Source organism: Podarcis liolepis (assembly GCF_965112155.1).
Source record: "Podarcis liolepis genome assembly, chromosome: 8".
Lineage (NCBI taxonomy): Eukaryota > Metazoa > Chordata > Lepidosauria > Squamata > Lacertidae > Podarcis > Podarcis liolepis.
In genome coordinates this window covers 81,698,725-81,713,330 of record NC_139560.1, presented here as the reverse complement: position 1 = coordinate 81,713,330, position 14,606 = coordinate 81,698,725, and the positions used below count along the sequence as shown (strand labels likewise).

The 14,606-nt window shown below is 43.8% G+C and overlaps 1 protein-coding gene across 3 annotated transcripts in view; it reads right to left on the bottom strand.

Moving 5' to 3' along the window:
• Positions 1-14,606, bottom strand: part of FBXL7 (F-box and leucine rich repeat protein 7) — a 221,464-nt gene that overhangs the window by 8,001 nt on the left and 198,857 nt on the right. For all 3 annotated transcript variants that reach the window (XR_014529611.1, XM_083519455.1, XM_083519454.1), the window contains one exon: positions 4,300-4,911. Coding sequence is in view for 2 of the 3 variants with exons in the window: in XM_083519454.1 (XP_083375580.1) it covers positions 4,300-4,911 (612 nt within the window). In the remaining variant the exon portion in view is untranslated. The remainder of the gene's footprint in view (positions 1-4,299; positions 4,912-14,606) is intronic.

The following is a 14,606-nucleotide window of genomic DNA, read 5'->3' as shown; positions in this document are numbered from 1 at the left end:
ACTTAGGACGAAAGGGAGAAAGGTGCTAAGAGGAAGGCACACTTGGCAAACCCTCACCGTGATCAACTCTCATCTGGAAACCTATGTCCCCACTGTGGAAGGACGTGTGGATCCAGAATTGGCCTCCACAGTCACTTACGGACTCACTGTTAAGACTGTGTTCATGGAAGACAATCTTACTCGGCTATGAGTGATCACCAGAGAAGAAGAAGACGATGACTCCATTGTCTCTCGAGACAGACAGATGCCAACATCAACATTGGTCTTTAGAGGGGCCCAGGTGATGTAACTGATTCATGCCAGTACCAATAGGCTTTTGCCTACACTCTGGTCTGTAAGATCCAAGTTGCTTCTCCTAAGGAATTATGATGCAATGGCAGAGGGTTAAAAGGAAGATTTAATCCATGCTGTGAGAGCTGCAAGCAACTTTGCATCATGTGCTTCCATGACACAGCATGACCTTTGAGCACGGCCAATGTAGCCTGCAAATGTCAGGAAGATTTCTCAGATGAATATCATCTATTTGGGGACTCCGCACCACCTACAAAAAAGGTAGGTAATTCACCCACTACCTTGTCATAGAAAGTCTTTCTGCCTGTGGTTTAAATTTAATGACATTTTCCTGTGGCTGAAACCACTTTTCCTGTCCCAAACAATAAAGATGTAAAAAGCTGCAGGCTCATAGAAGTTTTCCACAGAGGAAATGTAAAGGATTTGAAATGGAAGGAGAAAGTTTCAAGAGAGCTGAAAGAACTTTGGCCAGCCTTTGAGATAATGGTTTGCAGTCAAGCTCACATGTATAGGAAGTCTGCCCAAAACTGATCTCTCTCTTAAAAGTGGAAAAAAACTGAATGCTAACTTCTGTGTGGTTTTGACATGAAAATATTATTTCCAGGATACCTAATTGAACAGAACCTGAATGACTCAAATGAGGCCTTGGGAAACTTTCAAGCTGTCAAATGATCACAGTAATATTCATAGAATAACTGGTTATTATTACTATTATAAATAAATTTGTATACCACCCTATACCTGCAGGTCTCAGGGCAGTTTGGAGGATAATAATATAATAATTTATAGTTTATACCCCAGCCACTCTGGGCAGCTCCTAACCAAATATTAAAAATACAATACAGTATTAAACATTAAGAACGTCCCTAAACAGGGCTGCTTTCAGATGTCTTTTAAAAGTAAGATAGTTGCTTATTGCCTTGACATCTGATGGGAGGGCGTTCCACAGGGCAGGCGCCACTACCAAGAAGGCCCTCTGCCTGGTTCCCTGTAACCTCACTTCTCGCAATATACATAATCAAAACAAAAACAACCCATTAACGCCCCCAACACATTCTAAAAGGGCGTTGGATGAACGTTTTTGCCTGGTACCTAAATGTGTATAGTGAAGGCACCAGGTGAACCTGGTTCATGCAAAGGACAGGTCTCACTGCATGGTTATAAACAGATTCCCAGAAAAAATGCACCTTTAGCAACATGCACACATTTGGAAACATGCAGGCGTACTCGATACATGTTCTGAGCACACCTCCTGCCCTTGCATGTGCAGTCAGTTCCATGTGATTACGGATACCAAACTCACTCATCCGCTCCCTCTTTCTGCCTTAATGCTCGCTCACATAAAAGCTATAGATTGTGCGCACCTGCTCATTCAGGAGAGTTCTCACACCAACAGCGGTGCAATGGATGACTCTGCTCAAGAACATGTGGAAAGGAATGTGGATCGTGACAAATCTCATTCTCTCATGTGCAATCTCCTGGATAATGCTATCTGCTTCCTGTCACATATGTCTGGAAGTGAGCCAAAGTGGTTAAATCATCCATGCACACAAACACACCATTGTCAACTCTTTTGCTATTTGCCGTGAATTTATGCAACTACTTTCCTTTCCTTTAACTTATTTATGATTTTCAGTTTTATACATTTCAATAATTTTACCACCATTTTAACATTTCAAAACTTGACTTCCTCTTTCTGCAGTTCCTTAAATTTATAAACGAGCAAATTGTTAATTTGGATATGCAGATTATATTAAAAATAAATTTAAGGAACCGCAGAAAGAGGGGGGAAGGAAGTCAAGTTTTGAAATGTTAAAATGATTGTAAAATTAATGAATTGTATAAACCTGAAAAGCATAACTATTTTTTTAAAATAAAAACCCCCAGCTACTTTTAAGTCCCATTGATATTTGCCTGTAACACTCATTGGGTACTTCTGGTGTGTGGTTCAATAGGCTAAAGATGCTGATATGCATCACTCTATTCTTCGTATCCTTTTGATATGGCAATAAATTGGGCTCAGAGCAGGCAGTTGAGACTTGGTCTGCCAAGTTGCATTAAGAGGAACCAGAAAGATGTCCACATTCCTTAGCTCAGACAACCACTCCAGCAGAGGGCAGTATTGCACACACCGTTTAGCACAACATTTTGAATATTTGAGAATTAATTCAATCTCATTCTGTTGTAGCAACTGCAATGAAGAGAACCCTGTAGAAACTAAAGACTTGGATGGGCAAAAGTGACCATTGCAGCTTCTCTCAGCTTCCATATTTTGAAGTTAGGGAAGTTTTAAGTGAGGGAAGTTAGGGTTTTGAAAAAGACCCCATGAAAATAAATCAGCATTTTAATGAATATTTCTCCTGATCTGCACATTTTGGTGTGCAATTTTTCCTAATCTATGCATTTTTGCAAACCAATTTCCCCATTATAGTGCATTTTTGTATGTTATTTTTACTAATATATGTGCATTTACACCATATGCATTTTTGTGTGCATTACCTGTCTGAATAACTGCATCACAATATTTGGGAACAGCGAATTTCAAAGGATGACTTTGTTTTGTTTCATGTATTGTTCCGGAAAGTGCAAATCTGGTAGGTCTGCCTTTAATTGCAACCTGAACTGAATTTATGCCACACCCCTAGTTGTATTACAATAGCTACTCTTTTAAGGTACCACTGGACTCTTTGTTGGTTTTGTATACCTGAGGCAATTTCTGCCTCTGCAAACTATGGCTTTAATTGAAAAGACACATGAAAGACAAGCCCCCACTAATTTAAGCATAAGGTCACTTTGGAGAGATGAGGATTAGCCTTGAAGGTTTTTTTAAAGATCAGAAAATAGAAAAGAAAAATGCATCAACTAGAACACAAAGGAGTTAATATTGGGATTTAGCTTTTAAGCATTCCATTCACTCACAAGCACACCCATTCATCCATCATTTTTTCATTTCCCTACACACAGAGACTAGAATCAGCGCTCCATTGCAAATATCAAGTACCGCTGAGCAGATACAAGTCTGAACCCTGGCATCCGCAACAAGAGGGCTTTAGCCCTTTGCCCCATGATGTGGTCCTGATCTGGAAACCTATGCCTGCAATGTGCATTGCCAAACAGCAAGCAAAAAGAACAAAAGCTGTTGAGTTAAACTTCTTATTCCCAGGAGCCAGCATGGAGGTTGAGGAGGATGGGGTGTGTGTGAAGAGGAGAGGCCCTGGGGGCCAGATGGGAAGACTTTGGGGGCCACAATAAGCCTATTTATTTATTTATTTATTTATACATACCCTGCCCATTAGGCTGTGTTTCCTCAGCCACTCTGGGCAGCCCCAAACAGAATATTAAAAGCACAATAAAACAACAAACATTAAAAAACTTCCCTAAACAGGGCTGCCTTCATATGTCTTCTAAAAGTCAGAGCATTGTTTATTTCCTTGACATCTGATGGGAGGGCATTCCATAGGGAAGGCGCCACTACCGAGAAGGCCCTCTGCCTGGTTCCCTGTAACCTCACTTCTCAAAGTGAGGGAACTGTCAAAGGCCCTCAGAATTGGATCTCAGTGTCCGGACTGGATGATGGGGGTAGAGATGCTTATTCAGGTATACTGGGCCGAGGCCATTTAGGGCTTTAAAGGTCAGTGCCAACACTTTGAATTGTGCTCGGAAACATACTGGGTACCAATGTAGGTCTTTCAGGACCGGTGTTATGTGGTCTCGGCGGCCACTCCCAGTCACCAGTCTAGCTGCCGCATTCTGGATTAATTGCAGTTTCCGGGTCACCTTCAAAGGTAGCCCCACGTAGAGTGCATTGCAGTAGCCCAAGCAGGAGATAAGTAGAGCATGGACCACTCTGGTGAGACAGTCCGCGGGCAGGTAGGGTCTCAGCCTGCGTACCAGGTGGAGCTGGTAGACAGCTGCCCTGGACACAGCGCCTCTTAGGTGAAAGCTCCCCATCCCTGACTTAAGCAAAGTTCTCCACCCAAATATAAGCACAGATATATTTTCTATTACCTGACACATCCAAGTGCTCCAGGTTGGGACACAGCGACACCACATCAAAGACCGCCTCGTTGGAAATATTGTAGCAACCCGACACCTCTAACTGCCTCAGTTCAGGGCAGCATTGAGCAATAGTATAGAGTCCTCTGTCCGTAAGCCGCCTGCAGCCACTAACAATTACCGTCTCCAACATGAGACAGACGTTGGGCGTGTCCTGGCAAAGTCGCCTGGTCAGCACCTTCAGGGCTCTGTCCACGTTGATTGTCTCGCCCGTCAAGCGAATAGTCCTCCAGAGATGGGGGTCCCAAGCAAGATTATACCAGCGGCGACACACACGGGCGCAGCGGCACAGCTGGTTGGTAGGCAGGAAAGAGAATATCTGGATCACCGAGTGGTCTGGCAGCCGGTCGATGTTAGCCCGTTCCTTCTGAAGTCGGGAGGCAGACCGGATGAGAGGATGGGTGAGGCGGGTTGGAGGAGGCGAGTGGACCATTGCAATGGTCTCCCCGGTAATCGAAGAGGACGATGTGGAAGATCCTCGGCCATTCTGCAAAATGTGCGAATTTGGCGGACATATTAGCGCTGGGCTGGGCGTGCTGAGAGTCCGCATGCTCAGGTCCGAATCTGAAAGAAACCAAAACACATAGAGATGAGAATGACCCATGTTTTGGAGGAGCCCATGTTTTAAAACATCATGAAGTCATCAGAAGGATTTGGATTCTTAGCAATAGAAGATGCCCCCAAAAAACTGATTGATGGTGCTAATCGAAATCAGATATTGCCCCGATTTGGCCATGACTTATGTCAGGAACAAACCAGAGCAAGCCTTGGGCTTGTATGCTCTCCTGTGTTCTGTTGGGACCAGGAGTTTGTAAGTCCTTCCTTCCTTCCTTCCTTCCTTCCTTCCTTCCTTCCTTCCTTCCTTCCTTCCCCCCTTCCTTCCTTCCTTCCTTTCTTTCTTTCTTTCTTTCTTTCTTTCTTTCTTTCTTTCTTTCTTATAGTTTCTTATAATTTGTTGTGTCACCTGGAGTCATAAACTGTGGTTACCCCTAACTATGATTAATGCCTTACAAGCCAACAGTCTTCTCCCAATAAAGTTTGAAAAAAGATATACAAAAGTTAATGTCAAAATTTCCAGTATCTTTTTATATCAAAGATAGAGAGAGAGAAAAAAGAAATTCCAATTCTTTGTCGGTCAGCTATATATGTAGAAAAATATTCAAAACACCCACTCCAAGATAACACCCAACAATTCCACTTTCTATAAACCAATATTTTCTTCCATCCTCAAAGCCAGATATCACAAGTCCATTTTCTTGTAAAAAGTCGCTAAGGGGTTCCCAGCCTTTAGTAAATATTGACAACGATTTTTCCCTAACTAAACAACTTCCCCAACTTGTAAGGCAAAACATGGGCTATGAATCTGACTTTCTGAAATTAACCATAGTTAGCATTAACCATAGTTCTCAGTTCAGATGACACAGGAAACTGCAGTTAAGGAAAAGTGGATGATTCAAAACTCTTCCTCTGGATTGCATGCTCTGTCAAAACTACGATATACTGCAAAGTATGAACAAAGTATGAGCTGTTAAGAGTCACAGCTAATGGTCAGGGGTCCCTTCACCTTTACCTATACCGTAAACACAGATATGTACTACCAACTCTTCATACTTAGATATAAGGAAATAGGTACAATAATGTCAGGTACACTACAAGGTGTACTGAGAAGGGAAACCCTCCCACATTTCAGTTGATCCTGTCCATTTCCCCCTCCTAGATCCACTGGTACACGGCCCCTGGTCACTTTACCCAAAGGAAATGTGGCCCTCAGCTCTGAAATGTTGCTTAAAGGTAAAGGTACCCCTGACCATTAGGTCCAGTTGTGGCCGACTCTGGAATTGTGGCGCTCATCTCGCTCTATTGGCCAAGAGAGCCAGTGTACAGCTTCCAGGTCATGTGGCCAGCATGACTCAGCCGCTTCTGGCGAACCAGAGCAGCGCACGGAAATGCCGTTTACCTTCCCGCTGGAGTGGTACCTATTTATCTACTTGCATTTTGACGTGCTTTCGAACTGCTAGGTTGGCAGGAGCTGGGACTGAGCAACGGGAGCTCACCTCGTTGGGGGAGTTGAACCGCCGACCTTCTGATCGGCAAGCCCTAGGCTCTGTGGTTTAACCCACAGCGCCACCCGTGTCCCTCGTTGCTTACTCGTCAAAGCCATTCAACAGGGGATTTTTTTTATAACTGAAGGAAGATAGCCTTACTGGCATTGATTCTTGACACAGTTGTAAGCAGGGTGGATTTGATTTAAATCAAATCAATTTAAATCACAATTTAAATCACTAGTCAGTAAGACTTGATTGATTGATTGATTGATTGATTAATTATTTTTATGAAAGACTCATTCTTGCTGGTCTCATCTTAATATTTACAACCAGAGGAAGGTTTTATTTTTGGAAGAATAAATTTTCAGAGTAGTTTTTTACAGTTATATCAAAAATTATTGATTTGGTTATCCCTATTAGAAATACACAAAGGGACGCGGGTGGCGCTGTGGGTAAAAGCCTCAGCGCCTAGGGCTTGCCGATCGAAAGGTCGGCGGTTCGAATCCCCGTGGTGGGGTGCGCTCCCGTTGTTCGGTCCCAGCACCTGCCAACCTAGCAGTTCGAAAGCACCTCCGGGTGCAAGTAGATAAATAGGTACCGCTTTCTAGCGGGAAGGCAGCTTCGTCACGCTGGCCACGTGACCCGGAAGTGTCTCCGGACAGCGCTGGCCCCCAGCCTCTTGAGTGAGATGGGCGCACAACCCTAGAGTCTGTCAAGACTGGCCCGTACGGGCAGGGGTGCCTTTACCTTTATTAGAAATACACAGACACATAATTATGAAATCATTGTGAGATTTAATATGTTAAAATAATCAGAAATTATTGTGAGGTTGAATAAAGAGGCCAAATAAAAGGTCATGCCCAATCTCTACCCACAAATCCCCCAGCCCCCGCCAGCATCCGGCATTGCTTTAAGAGAGCAGAGAAATTAAAAGTTGACAATTGGGCGAGGCTTCCTCCAAAACCTCTTAATCAGCTCTTGGCAGAGACGCTCAGTCATGTCAGACACTTGCAGATTTGAGGAAAGGTTGACCTTTTACCTTGTCATGACTAAGACTCCCTTTCCTATCCCAGATCAGATAACAAGGTGGCTTCTCGTGTCAGCACTGCACAATGTTTCTTGTGTTAGCACAGGGATCAACATAAGGCTCTCAAATGCACAACTACACCCTTTGGGCACCATAACTATAAAACAATGCAGTTTTCAAGCTATAATACTGTCACCTGCTCCAAGACGTCTACATGTTTGCTGGTACAATGCAGAGCAGGCACAGTAACTCCTAGGAGAGTTCCTCACCATAAGAACATAAGAATACGCTTGTAGGATCAGGCCAGCAGTCCACTGTTCTAGCATCCTGTTCTCACAGTGGCACAACAGCAGTCTCCCCTCTTGGGGTTTCCAGCTACTCAATATTATCTTTCCACAAGGGCCAACACTGATGCCGAAATCCAGCATCGCCTGAGCTCTGCAAGTGCAGTTTTTTCCCCACTGAAGTGCAGAGTGTTTGAGGACCGGGACATTCACAGGGATACCAAAATGCTTGTTTACAAAGCTATTGTACTACCAAGATTACTGTATGCTTGTGAAACATTATAAACGCCATCTCCAACTCCTCGAAAGATTCCATCAACGGTGTCTCAAAAAAATTTAACACATCACTTGGGAAGATAGGAGAACTAATGCCAGTGTACTGGAAGAAGCAAAGATCACCAGTGTCAAAGCGATGATTCTTCAACATCAACTTCGTTGGACAGGCCATGTTGTGCGGATGCCTGATTATCGTCTTCCAAAGCAACTGCTCTATTCTGAACTTCAAAATGGAAAGCTTAATGCTGGTGGTTAACAAAGAGGTTTAAAGACTCTCTCAAGGCAAATCTAAAAAAATGAAGTATAAACATCAACAACTGAGAAACACTGGCCTGAGAGCGCTCCAATTGGAGAACAGCCTTTACCAAATGTGTCATGGACATTGAAGATGCTTGAACTCAGGACGAAAAGGAGAAACGTGCTAAGAGGAAGGCACATTCAGCAAACCCTCACCATGATCAACTCCCGCCCAGAAACCTATGTCCCCACTGTGGAAGGACATGTGGATCCAGAATTGGCATCCACGGTCACTTATGGCTCACTGTTAAAACTGTGTTTATGGAAGAGAACCTTACTCGGCTACAACTAATTGCCAAAGAAGAAGATTCGGGAGCATCCTGACTCTGACCATAGTGTGAAGTGAACCAATAAAGCACCAGTCCTTCTTCAGACCTTTTAAAATATTTCCCAAGCATTCATGCCCTATCACTGTCTCTGCTAGTTTACAGTCATACAAAGAACAACAGCTTTAATGACAGCGTGGTATTGGTAAAGTATAGCGGGAGGGCAATTTAAAATTGCCCTGTGTGCTTTAAACATTATTTTCCACCAAACAAGATAACTGGCTTGTTTTATCAAGGCACTTAATTGCAACACTTGTTTAAAATCCTGGGATGTGTGTATTTATATTATGGGGAACTCAACATTGAAAAGGCAGGCCATTACTTTCCCCTGTGTGATTATCGGAGCTATTTTGCACGATGATTATAATTATAGTTTCCCTCCAATTCTCAGGATTGTTTGTTGACCCTGAAATAAGGAGGAGGAATGGTTGTTTGATGAAGAATGTGCAGCTATGCAGCGGTGTAAGCCCTTGTTCTCTGTACCAGATGTGAAGATTTAGTGCCATAATGAGAAGAGATTGTGTATAAACATGCACTGCGGAGTCAAATATTGAGGTCAGAAGTGCAGCACGTGTGCATATTGTATATTATTTTAATTTTTAGCCCAGCTTTCTGCAACCACCTGCCCATGGTGACTTGCGACAGTTACAAAATACCTTTAATAATATTATCAAAAGCACAAAACAAGTACCCCAGAAAGCAAGAGCAGGGAAAAAACGGCAGTTGATGCAAAACCATTATCACTCTTTGCCTCCCACCGATGAGCAACTGAGATGCAGCAACAAAATTCTGTCTCGATACTTTTCATTCATTCAGCTCAATGGGAAGAGGAGAGCTGAGCCGCCGTGTAATATGTGGTCTCATTCAAATGCATTTATTTAGTAAGGATCTCCTGAGGCTCTGGGATGGTACAGTATCAGTGAACAATTGCATCAAAAGGGTTGTCAGGATTTACTCCTTGCCTGTACTTCCAGATTCTTAATGGGCACCTGTGAGATCGTACGGCACATATGGTGGTGGAGACAGGTTGGTTCATATTGACACCAATGTGTGGCTGATGGTTGAGTACTATTTGCTCACTTAAAAAGCAGTCCTTATAGTTAAAGCTATGGTTTTCCCAGTAGTGATGTATGGAAGTGAAAGCTGGACCATAAAGAAGGCTGACCGCCGAAGAATTGATGCTTTTGAATTATGGTGCTGGAGGAGACTCTTGAGAGTCCCATGGACTGTAAGAAGATCCAACCTATCCATTCTGAAGGAAATCAGCCCTGAGTGCTCACTGGAAGGACAGATCCTGAAGCTGAGGCTCCAATACTTTGGCCACCTCATGAGAAGAGAAGACTCCCTGGAAAAGACCCTGATGTTGGGAAAGATGGAGGGCACAAGGAGAAGGGGACGACAGAGGACGAGATGGTTGAATACTGTTCTTGAAGCTACCAGCATGAGTTTGACCAAACTGCAGGAGGCAGTGGAATACAGGAGTGCCTGGCGTGCTCTGGTCAATGGGGTCATGAAGAGTCGGACACGACTAAACGACCAAACAACAACAACAACAAAGCAGTGTTTTGTTTTCCAGTCTCTTTAAACTGGAGGAGGACCTGGGAAACCTGACTGGGTTGCCTGTGGGCTGAACCCAGCAATGAGCTGAATGAAAATAAATGCTGTGAAAGAGAAACAGAGAAGCAGAAGTGATAAATAATAGACTTGGAGATGGAATCATAGAATTGTAGAGCTGGAAGAACAAGGGTCCCTGCAATGCAGGAATTGTTCACCCAACACAGGGCTCAAACTCACAACCCTGAGATTAAGAGTCTTGTTCTTTCCCAACTGAGCTATCTCAGGCTTGCATGAAAGGCCGAGAAGAGTGTTTTCTTTCACATATCTTGCTTGGGTGTCTGGGACCTTGCTGAGGACGGCTGCACTGAGGAAGAATGGTGGGGGCCACCCCCTCCCCCTGATCCTGAATCTTCTCAGGAAGAGGAGGACAGCATAGATTTGGAACAGTGGTTTGCAGAGGGGCACAGTTCAGAAGGCAGAAGCTGGGAAATACTGGATGGGGAACTACTATCAGAAGAAACACTGGAAGAGAGAGAGTTAACAGATTCACAGTCTCTGGACACAGTCCCCCCTCCTTCTCCAAAGACACACAGAGCTCAGAAAGTGTTAGAACAGAAAGCACAGAGGATACAAATTCAGATTACAAAATGTAGGAGTGATGTAGATTAATAGGGACGGAGTGACCCTTAATTGGGAGCACCACCATTTCTAGAAGATGTGTTCTTTGTTCTCTCACTGCAATTATTAAAGATTCTAACTTCGTTCTCTCACTGCAATTATTAATGTTTCTAACTGGTAAGGTGTTCCTTTTGTTTGATCTCTTATCCACTGACATGGGGGAAGAAGCCTGACATTGGGCCACTCACTTCCATTGCAGCAATGGATGAACTAAAGAGTGGAGGCAATGGTTCCCCTGACCCATAACTCTTTGACCAAGTAGCTGTGGTGGCAAGTTGAGTGACTGGATCCCTGGGTCACCTTTCCCCCTCACACAATCGTTAGTAGCAGAACCGAGATTCCTCCACCCTCTGGCTGTGTTGAACATCCCAGTGCCTGGGGACACGAACTCTGAAAGTTCAACCACGTGACCGTAAGACAGAAGAACTGCACTGCACTTAATATCTATGACACAGTGGAATGACAGGTCAGACCAGAGCACAAAACGTGAGGAAGGTTTGGAGTTCTTTTGTGAAAATCTGGATTTAATTTCTTCCTCCGCCAGTTCTGTCCCTTGCCACTTGGCAAGAATGATTTTTGCTTCCCGTATTTTGAATAGAACTAAAAATACCACAGTTGCCTTTGTTTAACAAACAAAAAGCAGCAATCTGCATATGCGAAGTCTGCCAAGACATTTTTGGTTTTGCATCAGCATCTTCAACGGTGCCAGCGCAGCAACTCTGCAAAGGGTTTGTCATTGCCGCAAAGTCACTTGGATACAGACATATCAAGGGGAACAGTTATGTTTATACATACAGTGTGTGTGACTTAAAATAAATACACATGGTGAAAGCGAATCTTGCAAAAAGACCAGACTAAATTTCCCCCCCTTAATTGCTGTAATTATTGCAGGAATTACATAAGCAAAACAAAATGCTAATTAAGGTTTATCTAAGTAAGGTTTATCTTTTGCCAGACAGCTAAGCATTGTCCTGCTAAGAATTCATGATCCCTGAGGATGGTTCCTTACCAGTAACACACTAATAAGACCAGCAATATAACCTTGCAGTGTGCAGCTGTTTTTGTAAAGGGATCTGCCTGGCTGGCCCCAAATATGGTAATATTGCAATACCAAAGTTGTAAAACCTCCTGATCAATTTGGTTGCCGTCTTCCGCACTTTTCCCAGCTGTGCAATATCCATTTTGAGATGCAGCAACCAAAGCTGTACATGGTATTCCAAGTGCAATCGCAACATAGAAATATGAAAGTAAAATGCCTGTTATATTTCCGGTTCACTCATTAGGAATACTAATTCTGCTCCTCGGTGGACAAGGGGCAATATTTGACTTGGATCATGATGTGACCTCTTGCTGTTGGTTCTTTAGTACGGTGTTTTCCAAACTTGGGTCTTCAGCTGTTTTGGGACTACAATTCCCATCATCCCTGGCCACTGGTCTTGCTAGCTAGGGATGATGGGAGTTGTAGTCCAAAAACAGCTGGAGACCCAAGTTTGGGAAACACTGCTTTAACATATCAACTGTACAGACACACAAGGAAAATGGTATAAACAACCCAGATGTAATTCAGTTTACATTTACATATGGCTATTTACTGGGGGGTTTTTTGCTTTACTCCTAGGCTGGTACACATTACCATTTTACTCTGGCTCCAGTAGGCTTCCACCATTGGCATTTGAAGCCATATGCACATGATGTTAGCCACAAACCAAATCTACCCTGTAGTATCTTAATCCAGTTTGATGTGTTTTCCCTCAAGCCAGCTTTCATTCAGTTTGCAAATGCAAGCCATGTTCACTTAACATTTAAGCAGAGGTGTGTACATTTGAGATAGCCATTGCAGATGTCCAGATGACAGCTTCAGCTCATCATTATCATCATCTATGTATGGAAGTGAGAGCTGGACCATAAAGAAGGCTGATCACCAAAGAATTGATGCTTTTGAATTATGGTGCTGGAGGAGACTCTTGAGAGTCCCATGGACTGCAAGAAGACCAAACGTATCCATTCTGAAGGAAATCAGCCCTGAGTGCTCACTGGAAGGACAGATCCTGAAGCTGAGACTCCAATACTTTGGCCACCTCATGAGAAGAGAAGACTCCCTGGAAAAGACCCTGATGTTGGGAAAGATTGAGGACAAAAGGAGAAGGGAACGACAGAGGACGAGATAGTTGGGCAGTGTTCTCGAAGCTACCAACATGAATTTGACCAAACTGCGGGAGGCAGTGGAAGACAGGAGTGCTTGGTGTGCTCTGGTCCATGGGGTCACAAAGAGTTGGACACGACTAAATGACTAAACAACAAGAAAATTATTTATACCCCATCCATCTGGCTGGGTTTCCCCAGCCACTCTGAGCAGCTCCCAACAAAATATTAAAAACACGATACAACATCAAACATTAAAAACTTCCCTAAACAGGGCTGCCTTCAGATGTCTTCTAAAACTCACATAGTTGTTTATTTCTTTAAGATCTGATGGGAAGGCATTCCACAGGGTGGGCGCCACTACCGAGAAGGCCCTCTGCCTGTTTCCCTGTCACCTCACTTCTCAAAGTGAGGGAACTGCCAGAAGGCCCTCGGAGCTGGACCTCAGTGTCCGGGCTGAACGATGGGGGCGGAGACGCTCCTTCAGGTATACTGGCACGAGGCCGTTTAGGGCTTTAAAGGTCAGCACCAACACTTTGAATTGGGCTCGGAAACGTGCTGGGAGCCAATGAAGGTCTTTTAAGACTGGTGTTATATGGTCTCAGCAGCCACTCCCAGTCACCAGTCTAGCTGCTCAGGAGTGTGGGGAGTTGGCGGCGGTGCTTGGAGGCACAGGAAAGCTGAACAGGCAACACGCATTGGGTGTAGCCGTCCCTGCTTTCTGCCTGGTGTGTGCAGCAGCATGCAAATGTGACTTGAAGCACAATGTGTGTGGGGAAACCTTGCTGCGTTTTAAGCTCCTAATGCGTACATACCCTTAGTTACACTAGCAACCACGCCAACTTCCCCTTGAAGTTTCTGGAGCTGTTCCCTTTGTGCTATTATAAATACATAAGAGTGAAATCACGGAGAATGTAAACTTGGCGGAGCATCCAAACAACAACAAAACAACCAAGACTCTCATGGAGTCAGGCTCTTTTATGGGATGCAAGTCCATCTCTCAGTTGTCCACCCTTTTCTCATAAGCGTATCTAAACCTAAATAACGAGGACCCTACATTTACGAGAGCAATTAGTCTTTGTTTAGAAAGGCCTATTTGTCTGTCTCCTATATTTTTTAGTGTTTCTCAACCCCTTTTCTTTGCCTAAAGCAAACAATTCACTGTTTGGATTTTTAATTGAGAGCTGGCCACAACCCATGTTTGTTTCATGTAAGGAAATCTCTTTTCACATACAAAACGATGTGGAGATATTGAATTTTCATGAGACCTGGAATGCCAGCTTTATGAGGAGAGACTATAAGAGAACATATGTTTCTGACTCAGGCATTTGCGAGGGTTTTCGTTTGCAGCTTCACTGAAAGAAGGGGATAAGGATGTTTGGTTTAGGAACTTGGCCTGGGAGATAAGCACTCTGACCCAGAAAGCGCACTGACACACAAAAGCAGCTCCTGCGTAAACAGGTCGCCCTCAGGACTTCACCAAACTGGTGAGCTTTGATGGTCATGCAGAAAGTTCCATATTCCACTGTGAAACGCTTTTGCTTTTTATTTTTTTAACCAAAGAGAGAGACACAAATATTAAAAGGGAAAAAGCTGTTCAGCAGTGGAAGAGACAAACATGAGAGGT